This window comes from Neovison vison, chromosome 3 (genome assembly GCF_020171115.1).
Source record: "Neovison vison isolate M4711 chromosome 3, ASM_NN_V1, whole genome shotgun sequence".
Taxonomy (NCBI): Eukaryota; Metazoa; Chordata; class Mammalia; order Carnivora; family Mustelidae; genus Neogale; species Neogale vison.
The window spans coordinates 161,821,115-161,843,058 of NC_058093.1; the positions used below are offsets into that span (position 1 = coordinate 161,821,115).

Below are 21,944 nucleotides of genomic sequence, written 5' to 3' on the forward strand. Positions count from 1 at the left end.
TGGATCCTAAATGTTCTGAACAGATTCTGGAATGTTGAATCTTTTACAGAAGGTTTTCAATTTTCTTTGCTCAGATCCATCAGAAGAATTGTTATATATGAAAATTGTAACTTTATGAAATGTATCTCTTAAATAAGACTTGAAATTCAAAAGGACTCCTTGATTTGAGCTCCAGGATGGATGTTGTGTTAGCAGGCATAAAACCATTGATCTCATTGTACGCCTCCATGAGAGATGGGGTGACTAGGTGTATTGTCAATGAAAGGAATCTTTTGTTTTTTTTCTGAGCAGATCTCAGCAGTGGGTTTAAAATGTTTAGTCAGTCATGTTATAAACAAATGTGTTGTCATCAAGGTTCTGTTTTTCCATTTATATAGCCATGTAGAATGGATTTGACCTAATTCTTAAGAACCCTAGGATTTTCCCAATGGTCAATGAGCATTAGCTTCAACTTTAAGTCACTAGCTGCATTGACTCCTAACAAGAGAGTCAGCCTGTCCTTTGAAGTTTTGAAGCCAGACATTGACTTCTCTCTAGCTATGAAAATCCTAGATAGCATCTTCTTCCAATATAAGGCTGTTACTTCTTACACTAAAAGTTTATTTTTTAGGATAGCCACTTTTATTATCTTAGCTAGATCTTCTGGATAATTTCTTGCTACATTAACACTTGCTATTTCACCTTGCACTTTGAAGTTAGGGAGACAGCTTCTTTCCTTAACCTCATGAATGACTCTTTGCTAGTTTCAATGCCATTGGAATTTTCATGTGTCTAAATTAATTTTATTTAGAGTTAGGGCCTTGTTATGGATTAAGCTTTGGTTTAAGAGAAAGTTGTGGCTGGTTTGATCTTCTCTACAGACCACTGAAACTATCTCCATATCAATATGATTGTTTCACTCTTATTATTTGTGTGTTCGCTGGAATAGCACTTTTAATTTCCTTCAAGAACTTTTTGTTTGCATTCACAATTTGGTGGCACAAGAGGCCTTGATTTGGCCTGTCTCTACTTTTGATATGCTTTCCTCACTAAGCTTAATCATTTCTAGCTTTGATTTAAAGTGAGAGACATGTGACTCTTTCACTTGACATTTAGAGGCCATTATGATTATTAATTGGCCTGATTTCGATTTTGTTGTTATCTTAGGTAATAGGAAGGCCTGAGGAGAAGGTCAGAGATGGGGGAGCTGCTGGTCAGTGGAGCAGTCAGAACATACTTTCTTAATTAAGTTCACTGTCTTTTATGGGCATGGTTTGTGATGTCCCAAAACCATTACAATGGTAACATTAGAGATCACTAATCACAAGTCACCATAACAATTGCAATAATGAAGAAAAAAGTTGAATTAGTGTAAGCATTACCAAGTGTGACACAGAGACACAAAGTGAGCTTAATGCCGTTGGAAAAATGGTGCTGATAGGTTTGCTTGACACAGGGTTGACACAAACCTTCAGTTTGAACCCTCCCCTCCATAAAACAACCCCACAATTTCTGTAAAATCCCATAAAACTAGGTGTGCCTGTATACCTCTTAAATCCCTTCTAACGTGTCCTTCATTTTTCTTGTGTCACTTATTGCAGAACCAAAGTCAGTTACCCTATATGATGTCTCATATTTTGAATTTGTCTCTTTGCTTTCTCTGGTGTCATTTAACTTGTTACTCTGTCTGCCTTATTTCTTATAAATGGAAGTTCGCTCTGGGCCAATGTTTTTCAAACTCGAGAGAGTATTAGAATACCCTGGAGGGCATATGGAAACATAAATTGCTGGGTCTAGCCCCAAGGTGTCTGATTCAGGTGGTCTTGGATGGGGGCCATAATTTGAATTCATAATAAGTTCCCAGGAGATGCAGTTACTGCTAACATAGCAGGCATTCTGTGAAAACCATTGCTTCTAGACTGCTCTTAATGATTCTAAGATTGTCCAATATATTCAGTAATGATAACTAATATATTTTTAAAAGTTACTGAATTCAGTAAAGTTACAAAATACCAAATCAATATACAGAAATCTGTTTGCTTCAACTATACTTCAATGAAAAAACCTGTTGTTTCTATACACTAAGAACAATGATCAGAAAAAGAAATTCAGAAAACTATCTCATTAAAAATTACATTAAAAAGAATAAAATACCTAGGAATAAGCTTAACCAAGCACATGAAGGGCCTCTGCACTGAAAAGTATTAAGACACTGATGAAAGAAATTAAAACTGACACAAACAAATGGAAAGATACTCCATGCTGATTAACTAGAATAATATTACTACCCAAAGTAATCTAGAGATTCAGCACAGTCTTATCAAATTAAATTTATTTAGACACATGAAAATGGCATTTTTCACAGAAGTAAAACAGATAATACTAAAATTTGTATGGAACCGCAAAAAACCCCAAATAGCCAGTGCAGTCTTGACAAAGAAAAACAAAACAGGAGGCATCATGCTCTCTGATTTCAGTATGTATTGCAAATCTATATGTATATATATATATATATATATATATACACACACACACACACAAAGCTATATGTATTAATATGTTATATATTATATATGTATATATATATATGTGTGTATTATATATGTATTAAAACTATATAGTATTGACATAAAAAAATGAAACAAGATGGGACTGGGGAGGGAAACAAACCATAAGAGACTCTTAATCTCCCAAAACAAACTGAGGATTGAAGGGGGTGAGGGGGAGGGATAGAGTGGCTGGGTCATGGGCACTGGGGAGAGTATCTTCTATAGTGCTATGAATTGTATAAGACTGATGATTCACAGACCTGTATGCCTGAAGCAAATAATACATTATATATATATTTTTAAAAAAGAATAAAAGGATTCAAAAAAACCCTTTCACATTAAAAAAACACAAAAAACAAAAAACAAAAAAAAGACACAGAGTTCAGTGGAAAGGAATACAAGAACCAGAAATAAACCCATGCATATATGGTCAATTAATTTATGACAAAACCAAGAATAGACCATAGGGAAAGACAGTGTCTTCAATAAACAATGTTGGGAAGATTGGACACCTGCATGCAAAAGACTAAAACTAAACCACTATCTAACACCATGTACCAATACAAACTTAAATGGATAAGAGACTTGAATGTAAGACCTGAAACCAGGAAACTCTGAAAGAAAATATAGGCGGTAATTTCCTTGATGTCTATGTTGATGATGATTTTTGGATTTGACATCAAAAGCAAAAGCAACAAAAGCAAAAGTTAACAAGTGGGACAATATCAAACTAAAGAGCTTTTGCACTGTGAAGGAAACCAACAAACAGGAGAACACACTTTCAAATGCTATATTCAATAGGAAGTTAAGATCTAAAATATATAAGAACTACAACTCAACACCAAAAACCCAACCAATCCAATTTAAACATGGACAAGGGATCTGAACAGACATTTTTCCAAAGAAGATATACATATGACAAATAGACACCTGAAAAGATGCTCGATATCACTAATTATCAGGGAAATGCAAATCAAAACTACAGCTAGGTATCACCTCATCCCTGTTAGAATGGCTACTGTCAAAAAGGGAAGGTATAACAAGTGTTGGCTAGGATGTGGAGAAAAGAGAACACTTGTGCGCTGTTAGGGGAAGTGTGAACTGGTGTAACCATGATGGAAAACAGTATGGATGTTCCTCAAAAAATGAAAAATAGAACTTTCATTATGGGAACACCTCATTGTGGGTGCTCACATAAATAAATAAATACTTAAATAAAATATTTTTTTAAAAGATTTATTTGACAGAGAGATCACAAGAAGGCAGAGAGGCAGGCAGCGGTTGGGGGGAAGCAGGCTCCCTGCCCAGCAGAGAGCCCGATTCAGCGCTTGATCCCAGGACCCTGAGATCATGACCTGAGCTGAAGGCAGAGGCTTTAACCCACTGAGCCACCCCAGTGCCCCACACCCCTAAAATCTTTAAAAAAACATAATTTAAAAAGTTTCATATAATCCACCAAAGCTACTTCTGGGTATTTGTGAAAACACTAACTGGAAAGGTATATTCATTCCCATGTTCATTGTATTATTTACTCATAACACCCAAAACATGGAATGAACCTAAGTGTCCATTGATGGATGAGTGAATCAAGAAAATGTAGTGTATATATACAGTAGGTTATTATTCAACTATAAGAAGAAGGAACTCTTGCCAATTGTGACAACATGGGTGCTGTGGGTGGACCTTGAAGACATTCTGCTAAGTGAAAAGAGAGAAATGCAAATATCAAATGATCTCACTTGTATGTGGAATCTTGAAAAACAAAACAAAAAACCAAATCAGAGATATAGAAAACAAGTTGGTGCTGCCAGAATTGGAGGAGCTGGTTGTCAGTGGATAGAGAATAGATGAAGGGAGTCAAAAGGGACAAACTTTGAGTTATAAAGTAAGTCATGGAGGTATAATGTACAGCATAGTAACTATGGTTAATAATATTACATTGCTTATTTGAAATTTAATCTTAAAGGTTCTCATCACAATTTTATATATAGTGACAGAGGTTAACTAGAATTATTTGGATCATTCTGTAATATATCCAAATATCAAATCCTTATTATATACCTGAAACTAATACAATATTGATTATCAATTATAACTCAATTTATTTTATTTTATTTTTATTTTTATTTATTCATTTATTTATTTTAAGATTTTATTTATTTATTTGACAGATGGAGATCACAAGTAGGCAGAGAAGAGAGGAGGAAGCAGGCTCCCTGCTGAGCAGAGAGCCCGATGCAGGGCTCGATCACAGGACCCTGGGATAATGACCTGAGCCGAAGGCAGAGGCTTTAACCCACTGAGCCACCCAGGCGCCGCTTATTTTTATTTTTTTAAAGATTTTATTTACTTATTTGACAGAGATCACAAGTAGGCAGAGAGGCAGGCAGAGAGAGAGAGTGGAGGAAGCAGGTCATGATCCCAGGGTCCTGGGACCAAGCCCCGCTTTAAGCTCTCTGCTCAGCAAGGAACCTGCTTCCTCCTCTCTCTGCCTGCCTCTCTGCATACTTTATTAATTTAAAAATTAATTCAGATTATCTTCTATACAGCTCTAACATGTAAGCAATCACATATTCAGAAGATATTTGGCATCTTATTCTCACTGTGTGCTTGACGTTGTGCATGGTTTTTAGGATGGAAAAGGCATGGTCTTTGAGTGACCCCAACATCAAATAACTCTTGGTCTTTGTGGAAGATAGACATATAAGCCAACTTCTATAATACTTCATGATCAGTGCTGTGATAGAGCTATGTACAGGCTACTATGAAAGCATTCCTGCCACTAGATTCATCCCCTTATTTAGGGCATGATAAAGAAATGAAAAGTTTATCTTTATTTCCCTTGGCTGTGTATATCACATATTTCCCCCTTTAGCCTCAACTCTGTCTCCTATCAAGCACTGTGACCTTGCTTTCTGAGCCATTCTATGCTCTGACCACAGAGTAAGATTATGCTTCCATTTTCTAGGTGTGGGGAAGGGAGTTTTCCCAGGTCCAGAGCTGGAAGTTCTATTAGGGTGGTAAAAATGTGAGAAAATAGAAGTGCAAATGTATTTTTCAAGGAGCCTTTTCTAAGGAGAGAGCCACAGGTTATCTCAAGAGGAAAAAAATGGAATATGTAATTAAGGCAAAAATAAACTATCGGCCCTATGAACTAACACCTGTGTTATGAGGATAAGCAACTTTGCATCTTCTATAGGGCCTAAGGGGTGATTCCTTAGCATTTAAAAAAAAAAGATTTTATTCATTTATTTGATAGAGCATAAGCTGAAGGAGCAGCAGACCGAGAGGGAAAAGCAGACTCCGTGCTGAGAAAGGAGCCCAGAAATGGGACTCAATCCCAGGACACTGAGATCACGAATGGAGTGTAAGACAGATGCTTAACTGACTGAACCACCCAGGCACTCCAACGTTTGGTTTTTCTTTAAGATTTGATTTAGGGGCACCTTGGTGACTTAGTTAAGCATCTGCCTTCAGGTCAGGGTCCTGGGATAGAGCCCCACATCAGGATCCCTGCTTGGTGGGGAGCTTTCTTCTCCTTCTCCCTCTCCCCCTGCTTGTACACTCTCTTTGTCAAATAAATAAGTAAGATCTTTAAAAAAAAGAGAGATATTTGGGGTGTCTGGGTGGCCCAGTGGATTAAAGCCTCTGCCTTCAGCTCAGGTCATGATCCCAGGGTCCTGGGATAGAGCCCCGCATTGGGCTCTGTGCTCAGCAGGGAGCCTGCTCCCCCACTCCTCTGCCTGCCCCTCTGCCTATTTGTGATCTCTCTCGCTGTCAAATAAATAAATAATTTTTTAAAAAAGAGATTTAATTTGGATTTTTTCAATTTATACCTGGAATATGAAAATAATTGCACCCAAAATGAAGACTTCTTAGAGTATGGTCATCCAAAGTTCTTTATAAAGTAAGGTAGATTTATGGTGTAGAGACTGCAGTATTTTATGTGGGTTGTTAAAAGGCTGTAGTGATTTTTATGACTTCATTCTGTGTTATCATCCCAATACCCTTATTCCCCATTTTTTTAAAAAGGTCTTTATTTTTTAGAGCAGTTTTAAGATCACAACACAATTGAGAAGCAGATGCAGAGATTTCCACATACCCCCTGCCCCTGTGCAAATATAGCCTCCCTCATCAGTATCACTTACCTGAGTGGTACGTTTGTTCTAACTGATGAACCTATATTGACAAACTATAAATACCCAAAGTCTGTGGTTTATATTGGGAGTCATGATGCTGTACATTCTATGGATGACATGTATCTACCATTACAGCAACATACAGAGTATTCTCAGGGCCCTAGAAATTCTCTGTGCTGCCCCTCTTTACCCCCCACTCCCCACAACCCCTGGTCTTTGAACTGTTCATCCTTCTGCTTTTTCCAGAATGTTTTAGAGCTCAAATCATATAATATGTAGTCTTTTAAGATTGACTTCTTTCACCTAGTGACAGGTATTTGGTCTCCCTTCATGTCTCCATTAGCTCATATCTTATTAGTATTGAGTAATATTCCATTACTGGACGTACCACAGTTTACGCATCCATTCACTTACCGAAACACATCTTGATAGCTTTTGTTTTAGCAATTCTGCATAAAGCTGTTATAAATATCCCTGTGCAGTTGATCTGTGTAGACGTAAGTTTTTAACTCCTTGGGTAAATACCAAGAAGCATGACTATGAGTTCATATGATAAGATAATGTTTAGTTTTGTAAGAAAAGGTCAAACTGTCTTCCAAAGCGGTTGTACCACTTTGCGTTCCCTTCATCAGTGAATGAGTTCCTGCTACTCCAAATCCTTACCAGCATTTGATGTTGATGTTGATGTTCCAGATTTTGTCTGTTCTAATAGGTGTATAGTAGTATCTCCTGGTTTTAATTTGCATTTCCCTGATGACGGATGACGCGGAGCTTCTTTTGATATGTCTGTGTGTGATCTGTGTGTCTCCTTTGCTGAGTTATCACTTCAGGTTTGGGGCTCATATTTTAATCAGGTTGTTTGCTTTCTTATGTTTAGTTTTTCGTGTTCTTTGTGTATTTTGGCTAACAATCCTTTATCAGATGTGCCTTTTGTAAATATTTTCTCCCAATCTGTTACTTGGCTTCATTCCCCCATTTTTTAAGACCACATACTTTTGTAGAAAATGCGACTGCTAACAGTCTTAAATGCTATTTCTGTAAAGAACATTTCTTTGTTGCTGTGAGAGAAGATGTAGAGGTCAAGTGTTGATTCCTATCTCAGTCTAGCTTGAAAGAAAATGCAAATTAACATGAGAAGTAGAGAGCAATGATAGTGTTTAAATCTGTGTCAAATGCCATAGTATATTAAAAGTTCACAGTTTAGAGAACGTTAAAGTAGAGTGAGATAGAAGAGGGGATCTTGGTGGAAATTGAATTTACTAGGATTGGCCTTGAAAGCTAGTTGTATCTTCAACATTGAGAGAGACAGGAAATGGCACTCCAGCTGAGAAAATTTCAGTTTATATAATAGAAGGAAAAAATGATTATGTTTTAGATTTAGATTCTGAATATTCTCAGGTCTGTAAAACTGGGTCTTCTTTACCTAGAGGGACTAGAGGTATAAATCTGACATCATTCTAACCGGTTCTGTTTCAAGCAGACGGTGGGTTGTATATTTCTCATGGAATGCAGAAAGAATATATTATCCCAGCATATTTGCATTCAGTTAAGTGTACTGTAACATTTTTTAAATGTTGCACATTGGCATTAAAAATATATACACAGTCTATTTTTCAAACCTATGGAATATTTGCCTTATATTTTATTAGGTAAATATACCTTGTTAATAATTTGAAATATTATAATATTACAATACTATATTATAAAATGTGTTTTTTAAATTTTAACTTTATTTTTTATGTCAGGGACCTATTCTAGTTTTATTATTCTTCCTCTGATTATGAAGTCATAATATATTAGCATGATCCTTACAACATATCGCACATATGTTATTCCACACAGGCATTTTTGAATCACTGCTGATTTTAAAATTTCCCATTGTGAGGTTCTTTCAAAAGCATTTTACATTTTGGATTTGAGAGTGCTGTTGATGTTTAGAGATAATCTCCATTTCATTGAAGTAATCTATGTATCTAAGTTTCCATATGTGAAACTTGGGTTGTTAATCTGGCCTTACCATGATTGATTTCCATACCACCTCAGATGCCATTGCAAAGGACTAAAACTCAGATTTAAGCAAAGAAGAAAATGAAGAAGGATGGGGTGTAGAAGATGTACAGTATCACAGAGCTGATGGGTTAATTTCAGGCATAGTTGAATCTGGAATCTCAGATGATGTTATTAGGAGTCTATTCTGCTTAACCTTGCGGGATTCAACTTGATTTCAGCTACCCAGGGATAAAGTCGGGGCACAGCTGGGGTAGAGACATTTGCTACCCTGGGGTTGGCACTCTCATTTGGCGGAGCAGAGGCTATTTATGAAAGGAAAAGGTGATATGTAGACAAAGGAATAGGAGATACTACAGCAGGACCCATGGTTGGTCTTGAACACAATTATCGAAGCTTTTGAGATCTGTGTTGGTTGACATTCATCTTTTAAAGCATTAGGAGGCATTAAGCTTCACATGATTCAGAGGAAACCTGGTTCTTTATCTCTAGACCAAAATTTGATTCCATCCTAAGACTCACGGACAATTTAAAAACTGATTTTCAAGATTTTGTCTTATAAGTAGCACCCCTAGTATCAATATGTATAGTCCTTGTTGGGCAAATCAGTTAAATATATCCTCCCCCCTCAGTTTCCTTATCTGTTTAAGAAAATACTGATATGGTTAGACTGACTAAGCTTTGAGGTCATTTCTGTTTCTAAGAATATGTGATTCAATGACTCTCTCGCAAAGGTGCTTACAGGTTGGTTTTCTCTCTCTTTCTTTTTGAAAGTATGTATATTGGGTGGAAACTATCTTTGCTCTTGAAAACCTAAAGTCTATAGAACTTTCTGCAGTGATAGAAATGCTCCGTGCAGCTACCCAGCCCTTGTAATGTAACTGGCATGACTGCGGAGATGGATTTTCCATCTAAACTCCACTAATTTTGATTCCAATTAAAATAACCACAACTCTGGGATTAACCTCTTTCAGCAAGATTTTTCAGAAACCATTGAAATTAAAAATGGAATTCATCTGCTCTGCGATGAATTTAAAAGCAGCAATTCACCCCTTTCTTTTCAGTCTCCTGCGCATAGCTACTCAAGCTATGACTCCGGCAAAAATGAGAGTGTAGACCGAGGTGCCGAGGACCTGTCTCTAAACAGGGGAGATGAGGATGAAGATGACCACGAGGAGCAGGACGATTCTGAGAAAGTGAACGAGACGGATGGCGTTGAGGCGGAGCGGCTGAAAGCCTTTAATGTGAGTCCGGCCGCGCTTCCCCGCTGTGGCTTACTTTTTACCACTTCACTTTCATGTTGTTGCTTGGTGGTAAATGTGGATATTCTAGAGACATGTCTGTTTAATTTACAGAAGGATTTAAAAAGTACATGAAACACTCTTTGCCAACCAGACACCAGAATTGCTGTGTTTTGTTTAGAATTTTAAAGCCAAATGTGAGCTGAAAACTGGATTTGTGTTGTGTGAGTATGCATGTTTACCTAGTGGATGAGGGGGCCTCAGCTTATTCCTCGGAAGAGTATGGCTGTCATCAGTTATTTCTCTCGCCTTCCTGGCTTAGCTAATTATGCATGACGAAAGAGTCGGTTGTTTTCAGAGATTAGCGTACTGTGCAGCCTAGCAATGTAGCAGTCGCATTTATCATTAATGGAGAATTTTATGGGGTGCCTAATTGTCACAGTCTACTGTTATTTCCTGCTTTTTTTTTCCTACATGATAGTCTATACTTTTCTGTCTGTCTGTCTGTCTGTCTGCCTCTCTCTCTCTTTTTTCTCTCTGTTTCTTTTTTTTTTTTTTTTTTAATCCAGCCATTTAGAAAGCCTTTAAAGGGTGTTTGCTTAAAATTTCTGGCTTTCCATTGCAAAGTTCTCCAGTGCATAAAGCAGAAAAGAGTATTTTCCTATCGGTAATCAAGACAGGAAGCTAGGAATAGCAGAGAGCAGTCCTCCAAACCCTTCTCCTCTGTCTCCCTCTTGCCAACAGATGTTTGTCAGGCTGTTTGTAGATGAAAACTTGGACCGAATGGTCCCAATCTCTAAGCAGCCCAAAGAAAAGATCCAGGCTATCATTGACTCATGCAGGCGACAATTCCCTGAGTATCAAGAGCGTGCCAGAAAACGTATACGTACTTACCTCAAGTCCTGCAGGCGGATGAAAAGAAGTGGTTTTGAGATGGTGAGTTTTGAATTAAAACACAGCCCTAGATTCCATCCAAATCCCACATGTAAACCATGACACTATTTCTTTTTTCATCTTAGTGTCTTTTTTTATTTTTTCCATAATGTCAGGTCCAAGGGGTTTTTGTTTGCTTGTTTGTTTTTTTCCCCCTTCTCCTTTTCATCTTCCTGAAGTATTTATCCCCGTTGTTATTCAATAAGGAGTATCTGGTGAGACCAGCGCTCACAGGCACACATGATACCATGTCACAGGAAATGAGGGGGATCTGAGTTAAAAACCGATGAGAACCAGCATCTCATTCACGTTTGTTCTCTGTCACTACTGAAGTGGATATAAGCCTAACCAAGTCTTCAACCGAAGCACAGGTTTTTGCTTTAGATGGCTTGTGAGAATGGCTTTCTCTGGAACCAAAGGAAATGGATAGAACCAACTAAATAATACTGTTTTCATACCAGTAGTTAATAAGTAGCAAGCCTTAAGAGTAAAGATCAGGGTAGGGACGCCTGGGTGGCTCAGTTGGTTGGACGACTGCCTTCGGCTCAGGTCATGATCCTGGAGTCCCGGGATCGAGTCCCGCATCGGGCTCCCAGCTCCACGGGGAGTCTGCTTCTCTCTCTGACCTTCTCCTCGTTCATGCTCTCTCTCACTGTCTCTCTCTCAAATAAATAAATAAAATCTTTAAAAAAAAAAAAAAGAGTAAAGATCAGGGAATGAAAATCCTCACGTGGAAAAGAAGGCTTTGTTGTCCTCTGTATTTGTGTGCTTGTGGATGGTAACATGAGCTTTTCTATTCATCTGGGCTTTACAGATGGATGAGATTATGTTGACGTTAGGTTATTTATGGGTGGAAATCAGATATCCTTGGTTTTTGAACTTTATTCTATTTCATCTTACTCTAATTGCTATTCTTAGAAATAGTGAGCATGTTTGCAATGTGTTTTTTTGAATTTTTGTATTTTATGTATAGGAGCAGAAATGTATTATTAGAAATTTTCTGAAGCCATTATTTTTTGTCTCCTTTCTTGGCTTCATGAAAGCCAAGATTGCTGGTGTTTGTGATCAGTGCCTGTCATGTGTTAGTTGTAAAGGGACAGTGTCGGTGAAGCTAGGAGAGGTTTCAGAGATGTCATTTAAGACAAGTAGGTTCTTAGATCTAAATGAAACGACAAAAGCCAAACATCCACTGTCTATTATCAATTTTTCTTCACTGGATTCTAGAAATACTTTCAATATATTTTTTTTCTTTTTGAAAGAGAGAGCAAGAGAGAGAGAGAGTGTGTGAGAGAGAGGGTCAGGAGCAGAGGGAGAACGAGAGAGAGAATTTTAAGCGGGCTCCACACCCAGTATGGAGCCCAACACAGGGCATGATCTCATGACCCTGAGATCATGATCTGAGCCTAAATCAGGAGTCTGATCCTTAGCCGATTGAGCCACCAAGGTGTCTGCCTTTGATATTCTTTAAAACAGTATGACCTTATAAATAGGCCGTCTGCCTAGATAGTACCAAGCACAAGGTTCAGTCCTCCGAGAGTTTGGTTTGCAGGTCTGAATCCACCACCGTGTAGCTGTGTGAGTGGCAAGTTACTTCAATGATCTGTACTCAGATGCCTCTTCTAGAGGTGGTAACTAATTTATAACTTGTGAGAATTATAAAAGTTGTCACTTATCAAACCCTGCACACCATTTCTGACACATAGTAACCACTCAATAAATCTTAACTGTGAAAATATCTTCAAATCATATTTAATCCGTCATCTGATAAAAGCTTCCCGAAGTGTGTGTTTGAAACAATCATAGACTACTCCACTTAAGTACTTGTTTACTTCTCAGAATACTAACTATATTGAAGTCAGAGTTTGTAGGGCATAAGTCATTTTAGAATCAAATGGCATTGCTGTGCCTGAGCAAATGAAATGGTGACAGTAGAGGTATCAGAGAAGAGAGTTTGCTTGAAGAAAATAAAGCGATTTCTCCCATTACCAAATTATTTAAAAATTATTATTACCTACTCAATAGAAGAGAGATGACAGAGAGAAAGGGTATCTAAACAGGTATAAAAGCCTAGGGTCCTGGCACTGACCTTTGGTTCGGAACCCCTCGACAGCTAATGTAAAATTGGAATCCAACCTAAATATGTCTCATTCAGAATACAATGTACAATGTATACTTTTCCTTTTCAGTAACAATTAAGGCGATATCATATTATCAGGGTTTTTATTTTACTAGCATCAGGTATTTCTATTTTTTTCCTAATCTTGTAATATTATTTAAAGATTCTTTGGTGAAATTTCTTATTTTCCATTAATTATTCTTTATGAGAAAAATCGTTGTCATGTGAGATTCTTAATTTCTCTAAGGCATATTTGAAACTTTCACAGGTTTCTTTTTTTTTTTTTTAAGATTTTATTTATTTATTTGACAGAGATGACAAGCAGGCAGAGAGGCAGGCAGAGAGAGAGGGAAGCAGGCTCCCTGCTGAGCAGAGAGCCTGATGTGGGGCTCGATCCCAGGACCCTGAGATCATAACATGAGCTGAAGGCAGAGGTTTAACCTACTGAGCCACCCAGGAACCCCAGATTTTCTTTTGATCATATTTATTTACTTCAAAATTGGCATCTATTTGTTATACACCCTGTGCTATGCATAGAGAGGAACAGAAGTTGACTAATTCAAAGTCAAGGAGTTTTACAAACTAATCACAAAGAAAAATAATTTATAGAAATACTATTTTACTGAGTTTTTGTTTTGTATTTATTCATTTTTCACTTATTCAATAATGTACATACCATTACACAAAGTAATAAGCAGAAATATTAGAGATTTCTAACCAGCTATTTAGGAGAATATAACATGTTCCTTCACATTATGATTCATTGAGGTGACAAGTTGTGGGAAGTGAAATACTTAAGTAATATAAGGCCTATTGAAATTAAATGTTAAGTGAACAACATGAACGAAAATTTTTATCACAGGTTGAGTTCTTTTTATACAGTTATTCAGGAATATTCTGTAAATAACAAATCTACCATTCAGTTGACACTTGGAGTCTTGATTTTGTTTTTTTGGTTTTTTAAGTGTATTACTTCATTGTCATGGGACCTGGGGAGGTTTATGTGTCATTTTGAATACTTATCCCTATCTAGAACAGATAGGAAAATGTATAACTAGGGCAGACAGTAATTACAAGTAATTATTGTGAGTATTTTTTGCTCTCACTTTTAAAAATTTGATATAATATCCATAGTTTTTTTAATTGAGACAGCATTAAATAAATAATCTTCTATTGTGTTTTGTGTAGGTAGACATGGAAAAAAGCCTTGTTTTCAGCATGTAGTTGTTTTTATGTATAAATTATTCTGCAATACTTAACAGGTCAAACAATCAACAAGATTTTTTTTATATATTTGTAAAATGAAATTCTTATGTGTAGAATTGTTTTATTTTCATTTTTATATTTATTTGATAGCATAAACAGGGGGAGAGGGAGGCAGAAAGAGAAGCAGGCTCTCTGCTGAGCAAGGAACCAGATGTGGGGCTCAATCCCAAGACCCTGGAATTATGACCCAAGCCAAAGGCAGATGCTTAACTGATTGAGCACCCACGTGCCCCATTATAGGTTTGCAGAAGTGTAGAATTATTTGGTAGGAGATTCCATCTTATAAAATGAAAGTGGCATTCAACAAATTTATCTCTTCCAGTTACTTGGGGTGTCTCAGCCAGAAGACTCCTTAAGTAGAGTGAAACACAAAATATTGAATTATGTTTTGTGCTGACTTTAAGAAATTCAAAAAATTCGAAGAGGTAATCCCATAGAAGTATTTTATCACAACATATATTAGTTGAGAATGTTGGCATTCACTTTTATTAATTTCCCACTGTCATTTATAAAATCTATGCATGGTAAAAAATAATTCTCCCTTAAGAATTTCCATGTTAACATAAATACTCACTTACAATATAAATACTGACTTCACTGAATGCATACAAATATTAGAGTAGGTATTTAAGCATTTTTATTTCACTAGAATTATCAAGACTACACAGATCTTGATAGCCTAAGTGGCCAAAATTTCATGCCTTCACTCCATATAGTCTCTGTAATGGGCTAAGTCAATAACTATATTACTATATTTATATAAATGTAACTATTCTGTATTATGATTCTTTTCTATACACTTTTACCAACTCACTGTTACAATCCTTTCAAATCATAAAATTCTCAGCATTGAATATCAAAGGGTATGTTTTCTGAAAAATCTCTGTAAGTTTGATCCAGAGTACTGTTTAAGGTTTCATTAGATTTTTGGAACTCAATGAATGAGTTAAGCAGCCTTTAAATTAATCCTTTAACAAATACATCTAATTGTTACTGATTCAGTTGTGCAGTTTTGACTCTCAAATTACTTAACGAGTTTTCTAAAGAACATCTGTTGATGGTTCTAGGAAAAAAATGTGTTTCTTCAAGATGTCCTGATCTTAAATTAAAGAGCACATGTAACGGGTAAGATCATAAAAGCAAAACTTTATGAACAAGGGGGGATTGGGCCATACCAAAGTGTAGTCTGTGTTATGTGGTGTGATTTCTCCTTTTGTGTTCTGAGCTTATATTGTTAGAGACTGTTAAACCATGCTGCATACGTTTGCATGTATTTTTTTTAATAAAATTCAAAGGATTATTTAGGGGAGCAATTGTAAGACACTGGCAGCCCATAATTCCTACTGTATCTCAAATTGTGCCACTCTGCCATGACTGATCAGATAGCCTAGATACTTTAATTCAGTAAATTCAGCATCTTGAAAATTACCTGTTTATTTACTTTTTTTTTTTAAGATTTTATGTATTTATTTGACAGAGAGAAATCACAAGTAGATGGAGAGGCAGGCAGAGAGAGAGAGAGGGAAGCAGGCTCCCTGCTGAGCAGAGAGCCCGATGCGGGACTCAATCCCAGGACCCTGAGATCATGACCTGAGCCGAAGGCAGTGGCTTAACCCACTGAGCCACCCAGGCGCCCCTGTTTATTTACTTTTTTAATATCATGTGATAAACTGTGTTTGAAGAAATAGGTGTGTGACATTTTGTAATATTTTACTAAGGATGTTGTCCATGAGGCTGCTAACTATCCAGAGTAAATTACCTTATTTCAGAAACTTTTTTAGAATGTCATACAAGCAAAAAAGTGCTTCTCCTCTGGAAAGAGAACACTTTTGTTTTCTCTTTACTAGGATAATTTGCAGTTAAACTGCCTTCCTGCCAGCAAGTTCAGAGCCAAAGTTTATCTGAAGTCATAGTTATCTTTTTTGTTTAATTGATCACAGAGTATATATTTCTTTGGTGGCTCTGATATGTATTTTAGGGGAAAAATGAGATATAAATTAAAATTAATAAGTCTAATTATTGGTACACTATATTTTAATACTGTAATAAAAGTTCTTTATTATATTATTTCTTTTTAATTACCTCTTGTAGTACCCTCCTCAGCTATTTTGATATCTGGTCTTCTGAGCCTATGACTCTTACATCAGAAAAGAAGTAATGTTTAGGAAATAGCACATTTTTTTAGGGAATTTCACTAATTACATCATTTGCCTGTAGTTGTCTAATGCAGATGGAAGTAGAGAGCTCAGAATTCATTTTCAATTTTAAACTTCCCTAATATGAGCATTGCAGAAGCTACAGTGACCCTTGCTATTCATTCTTTAACAAATGGATATATTATAAAAAATGTATTAAATTTTTTCTTTAAACTTAAACTTTGATTAGAGATCTACCAACCCCTTCATACAACCCCTTCATACATGATTAAAAACTCTATAATAACTTGTGCAGTCATTATTCACATTATTATTTATATAACTGTGTAGGCTTCTGTCACTGTGACCAATTAACTTAATTGATGCTAATTAGCCAACACATTTTGTTTGAATTCCCCACGTGCTACTTGTACCAACTTTTAGTCTCTTTTTTATAAATATCATCTGCCATCCGCCAGGATACTTTCATGCCATCTTCTGAGTTCTTTTTTTTTTTTTTTTTTTTTTTTTTAAGATTTTATTTTATTTATTTGAGAGAGAGAGAGACAGTGAGAGAGAGCACGAGCGAGGAGAAGGTCAGAGAGCGAAGCAGACTCCCCATGGAGCTGGGAGCCTGATGTGGGACTCGATCCCGGGCACCAGGATCACGCCCTGAGCCGGAGGCAGTCGTTTAACCAACTGCGCCACCCAGGCGTCCCTATCTTCTGAGTTCTTTATTCATAGTATTTCTTTTTAATTACATCCTCAGACTAGCCCTTAATAATTTTGCTATCTGACCTTTTGAATTCACTATTCTTTCACTTTTTCAGTTTCAAGATCTGCATCTTTATTTCATTTTGGCCATTGTTCACATGGATATACCTTAGTCTTAGTTATCAAAGAGTCTGTATGAGCAATATTAAAAAACTTTGACAATCATCTAAAATTTTTAAAATATCTGCCATTGTCTTTTCAGAGGAAATATCCTCATTGTATGTGTCCCTGGAGGACTCCAAAGCCTCTGTTCTCCCATCATTCAGCCTCCTTCAGGATGTTGCTTCATCAACCATCCCAACACACATATTTCCTGTTTTCCCTTTTCACTGAGAAACTTCTGACTTTAAAAAATAAATAAATAAATAAATAAATAAATAAATAAAAATAAAAAGTTCCCAGACTCCAAGATGATAATTCATCTCGTCTATGAGACTACACTTCTTTGCCAGGTTTCCTGAAAGATTATTTTATACTCACAGATCACCAATTCCCCAGTGGTCCCTCACACCCAGACTCTGGTTCTCACAACCCTATTGAATTGGTTCTTTGAAAGATCGCATAATTGTCTTTGTACCAAACCCAAACATTGCATCCTCAATGAAGTCACCCCCATTTTCTTGAGGATCTTGTTGGTCTCCTTTTCTTGCTTTTGAGCTATTTGCTAAGATCCAGGCTTGGCCATCTACAGCGTCTTCCCCTATATGCAGCTCTGGAGGGTCTGTTCTATGTAAGCAGCACTCAACATAGAATCCCAGTCATCTGCAATGCTTTTGTATTTCATTCCAAATGTCAGCCAGATGCTGGACAAATGTATTGTTCTATCCACAGGGAAATTTTTGTATTCCCTATCATTCATCCTCTCCACTGGTCTTTCACTTCATCTACCAAATCACCAGTAAATTCCTCTCGTTTTGCCTCTTTCTGGTAATAGCGCCACTAATTGTCATTTACGGCAGTGCTCATCAACCTGGAATGAGACTGGACTGTTTCTTCCACTTATGGCTTACATCCTACCACTCACTGAATTTCATTTATTCTTTCTTTGCTATGATTCCCGCATCAGTCCAATAATTTTTACTTTTTTTGGCTACCATTTTAGTTCTAGCCATTCTTATACCTATTATACCTATACTCTTAGAGAATCCTAACTCACCTCTCTATTTTCATCATACACTCCTTCCCTACTCTATTCCTAGGCAAGGACAGAACTAGGATTTGTGCATGAAAGTTATAGAAGTTATGCCTTTCATTAAAAGAAAAGTAATACAAAATAATGAGCAAAAAATTAAGGAGAAGGCTGAATATTTATTTCTAATTAGAAAAGATATCACACAGGGCGCCTGGGTGGCTCAGTGGGTTAAGCTTCTGCTTTCGGCTCAGGTCATGATCTCAGGATCCTGGGATCAAGCCCCGCATCAGGCTCTCTGCTCAGCAGGGAGCCTGCTTCCTCCCCTCTCTCTGTGCCTGCCTCTCTGACTGCTTATGATCTCTGTCTGTCAAATAAATAAATAAAATATTTTTAAAAAAAGAAAAGAAAAGATATCACACAAAAAAATTTTTCAAAAACAGAAGTCATGAAGATTCAAACCCTTTTCCTCTGACATCTCTTGAGACAATTTTCAGACACATTTACGTATAAATACTTCCTGATTTTTGGCTTTCCCTCCATACCCAGAATCCTTATAATACCCAGAAACTCCAGGAGTCCCATCAAGTTGAGAGACACTGGTGTCTAAACTTCACTGGCTATGTAAGAAATCTGCCTTTGCTCCTGGAGTAGTCTTCCTTGATTCTGGCTTTGATAATGTCAAACTTTTGCCATCTCAGAACAAATTCTAAATTTCTTACAATAATAGAGTGTGGCCTTTTGAAACTTAGGTCTCTTAAGTCCAATTCCTGTACAATTTAGTGTGATGTTTCTGAATCTCCAGTTTTCTAAAGTGGGCTGTTGGGGTATTACATAGAATAATGCACATGAAATGATTAGCATATGACCTGGCCTCTTTCTACTCTTTCTTCTAATATGCTCAATTATTTCATTTATCACTAAGCTGTCTCATGGGATTTCTGATACTTTTCTCAGTGCGTGCTCTTGTGGTAACTGGTTGTTCCTCACTCAGGGATCACAGGTATTGTTTACTAAATATATTAAGGTTGAAGAGTAACTAGAGTGTAAAGAATATAGCCAACATAGTTGTCAGAGTTACTATCACTTGATCTTTTAGTTTTAGCAAAATGTTGACCTGAGTTTGATGGAGTGCCCCTCCCGCCCACCCTCCTTCCCTCTACAAATACACAAATACTGAGTAGAATACAACAGCTATTTAAATACCTAGCCAAGATCAAAAGAAAGAAAATGAAATTTCCAGGCTATGGATTTGATAAGTTGATGATTGTAAACTCATAACCAGAGTTTATAATAACCCCTTAATGTAATAGGATAACAGAGTGGCAAGGTAGAAAAACTGAGTGTAGGTCAAAACAGGTCAGGGTTGCAATCTGAATGCCCACTTAAATTCGGGATGTGGATTTTGTAACTGGAGAGGAACATGAACTGCAAACAGTATAAATAGCTGGGACTCAGGAAGAGCTACTGCCCTACGAAAGGAGAATTAGAAATATAGCTACAACTTTGAGAAATAAAATGGCAAGCATTATAAATATTAAAATTAAAATTAAAACTTCCTGCATGAGTTACATAGTGGGTAAGGTTCAGCCAGAGAAAATCAATAATCTGGAACACTGAACTACAGAAATTACTTCTGGAAAGAAAAAGAGAAATGGGGAAAAAAAAAGAAGTGAACATGGAAAATAGAATGATCAAGATGGACCTAAAAGGCATTCCAGACGAGAAAGTAGAATAAGGACAACATTCAAACAGATGAGAGGAGAGTTTTTTAGAATTGAGTAGAACATTGAATCCTAAGAACAAGAACTAGACCAGCAATGAACAATGTAAATAAAAATAAATCTTTATCTGTGTAAATTATAGTGAAACCACAGCAGACTCAAGAAATTCTTAAATGTTACTATGAAGAAACAAGAGATTATCTTAAAATGGAAAAACTGAATGAGCACTCCCCTTGTCCTCAAAATAGATGCCAGAAGACTATCTACAGGGACTAAGGAAAAATAGTCTTGCTTTTTAATTTTTTTCAGAAAAACTACTTTTAATTCACAGATCAGTAACCTCTGCTTCCAGAGTAACAAAGAATGACCTTAGAGACAATGACCAAGGTTACCATTCACAGGCTGTCTGTGGAAGAGCTGAAATGTCCTCCAAGCAGAGGGACCCTGAGCCCTGAAAGAAACAACAGAAAATTTGTGAGATTGCTGAGAAAATCTGAAGAAAAGCACCTTGATTTCATAGTCCGTGGATCTTGGTTCTTAGACCTGCTTTGGCAGTTGTGACTCATAGAGTTTGTATCCCTAAGCTTCAGTTTCCTCCTGGGGAAAACAGGAAACGAATAGTATTTATTTCATACATGAAAACCAATGTCACTTGAAGTAACAAATGTAAAAAGTCCTACATAGTCTAGTACCTAGTATCTGAGGAACATGATAAAATGCAATCAAATTTGAAATTGGGTTCCATGGCTCCCTTTACTGGAAAACCCTCATTGTCTCAATCTCTTGAACTAGTTGGAGGACTAAATCAAATATATCTTTATTTTGTCCTCACTTCTCGCTACAAACAACCTTAAATCTCTCTCTCTTCTGTGTGCAAATTGTACTTTGTGGTACATCTTTTGTAGTTTTATCTTGTCTTCTATTGCTGTCATTTATATATGGGCCTTAGTTTCCTTACAGGAAGTTCTTTTCCTTGAATACAATGCTGCTTACCTTGTTCATGTCCGTATCCCGTAGAGTGTTTTACATAGAGCGCAGTTAATTCCTCATGAAAGCTGCTCAATATATGTTCAATTCAACTGAACTGACATTGTTGAATGAAAGACGAATGAATGAATGGACATTTACTAATGTGTTACTTTGTGGTAGAAATTAGCTGGGAGAGATAAGCTAATTTTTATCATGTGCTGTGTTTTTCACAGTATTCAGCATTTGGTGTTTCAATTTTAAAAGTGACTACTAACTAAAAATCTCATCGGGGGGAGAAAATCTCCCTAAAGAAAAAAGTTACATTGCATTTAATTTTAATTCTTGTTCACTCTTTAAGTACTATTTTGTAAAATATTTTCATCTATTTGGCAGTTTGTGTGAATAGGTAGTGATGTTAACTAAATGGCTAGAATTTGTATATGGTGTTGTGTTTCACAAATAAGCTACTTGGGCAAAGAGCCCATGATTGGCAATAATCATAAGCATATCTAGTCAGTTATTTTCAGAATCAAAAGATGTTTCTTAGTGGAGATTTAAATAAGTAGCCATTTTGTTAAACATGACATGTCATTTCAGTAGATAATTCAGTTTTTCTTGTCTTGATCAAAGGCATTTTCAGATGGGATTAACCAAACTGGACTTCAAAGTATTAAATATAAGACATTAAAGCCTCATGTATTTGTGATATATCATTATTAAAGGCCAATAATGTTCTAAAATTAAGGCCAATGTGCTACCATCAACTCATAATTATTAAAGCTAGGAAGAAAGTTAATTAGCAATTCTGTTGAAAACATATCTTCAGTCTCCTTTTAAATAGGTCCAGAGAATTTTCTCAAGAAACTGTAAAGTCCAGAGATTCACACATATCTGGATTCATGTCAGATGTCAAGGTTTCTTTGCTTTCCTATTTCTTAACTATGCTTCTCTTGTGTGTTGGCTTACTTCTCAGACATATCCTG

General features: G+C 36.5%; 1 protein-coding gene across 4 annotated transcripts in view; it reads left to right on the plus strand.

Annotated features, from left to right (window-relative positions):
- The window catches only part of NOL4 (nucleolar protein 4), a 402,455-nt gene that overhangs the window by 280,515 nt on the left and 99,996 nt on the right, over positions 1 to 21,944 (plus strand). For 3 of the 4 annotated variants that reach the window (XM_044243197.1, XM_044243199.1, XM_044243201.1), the window contains exons 7-8: positions 9,739 to 9,918; positions 10,660 to 10,851. In XM_044243197.1, coding sequence (XP_044099132.1) covers positions 9,739 to 9,918; positions 10,660 to 10,851 — 372 coding nt within the window. The remainder of the gene's footprint in view (positions 1 to 9,738; positions 9,919 to 10,659; positions 10,852 to 21,944) is intronic. The other variant, XM_044243198.1, reaches the window with a different exon arrangement.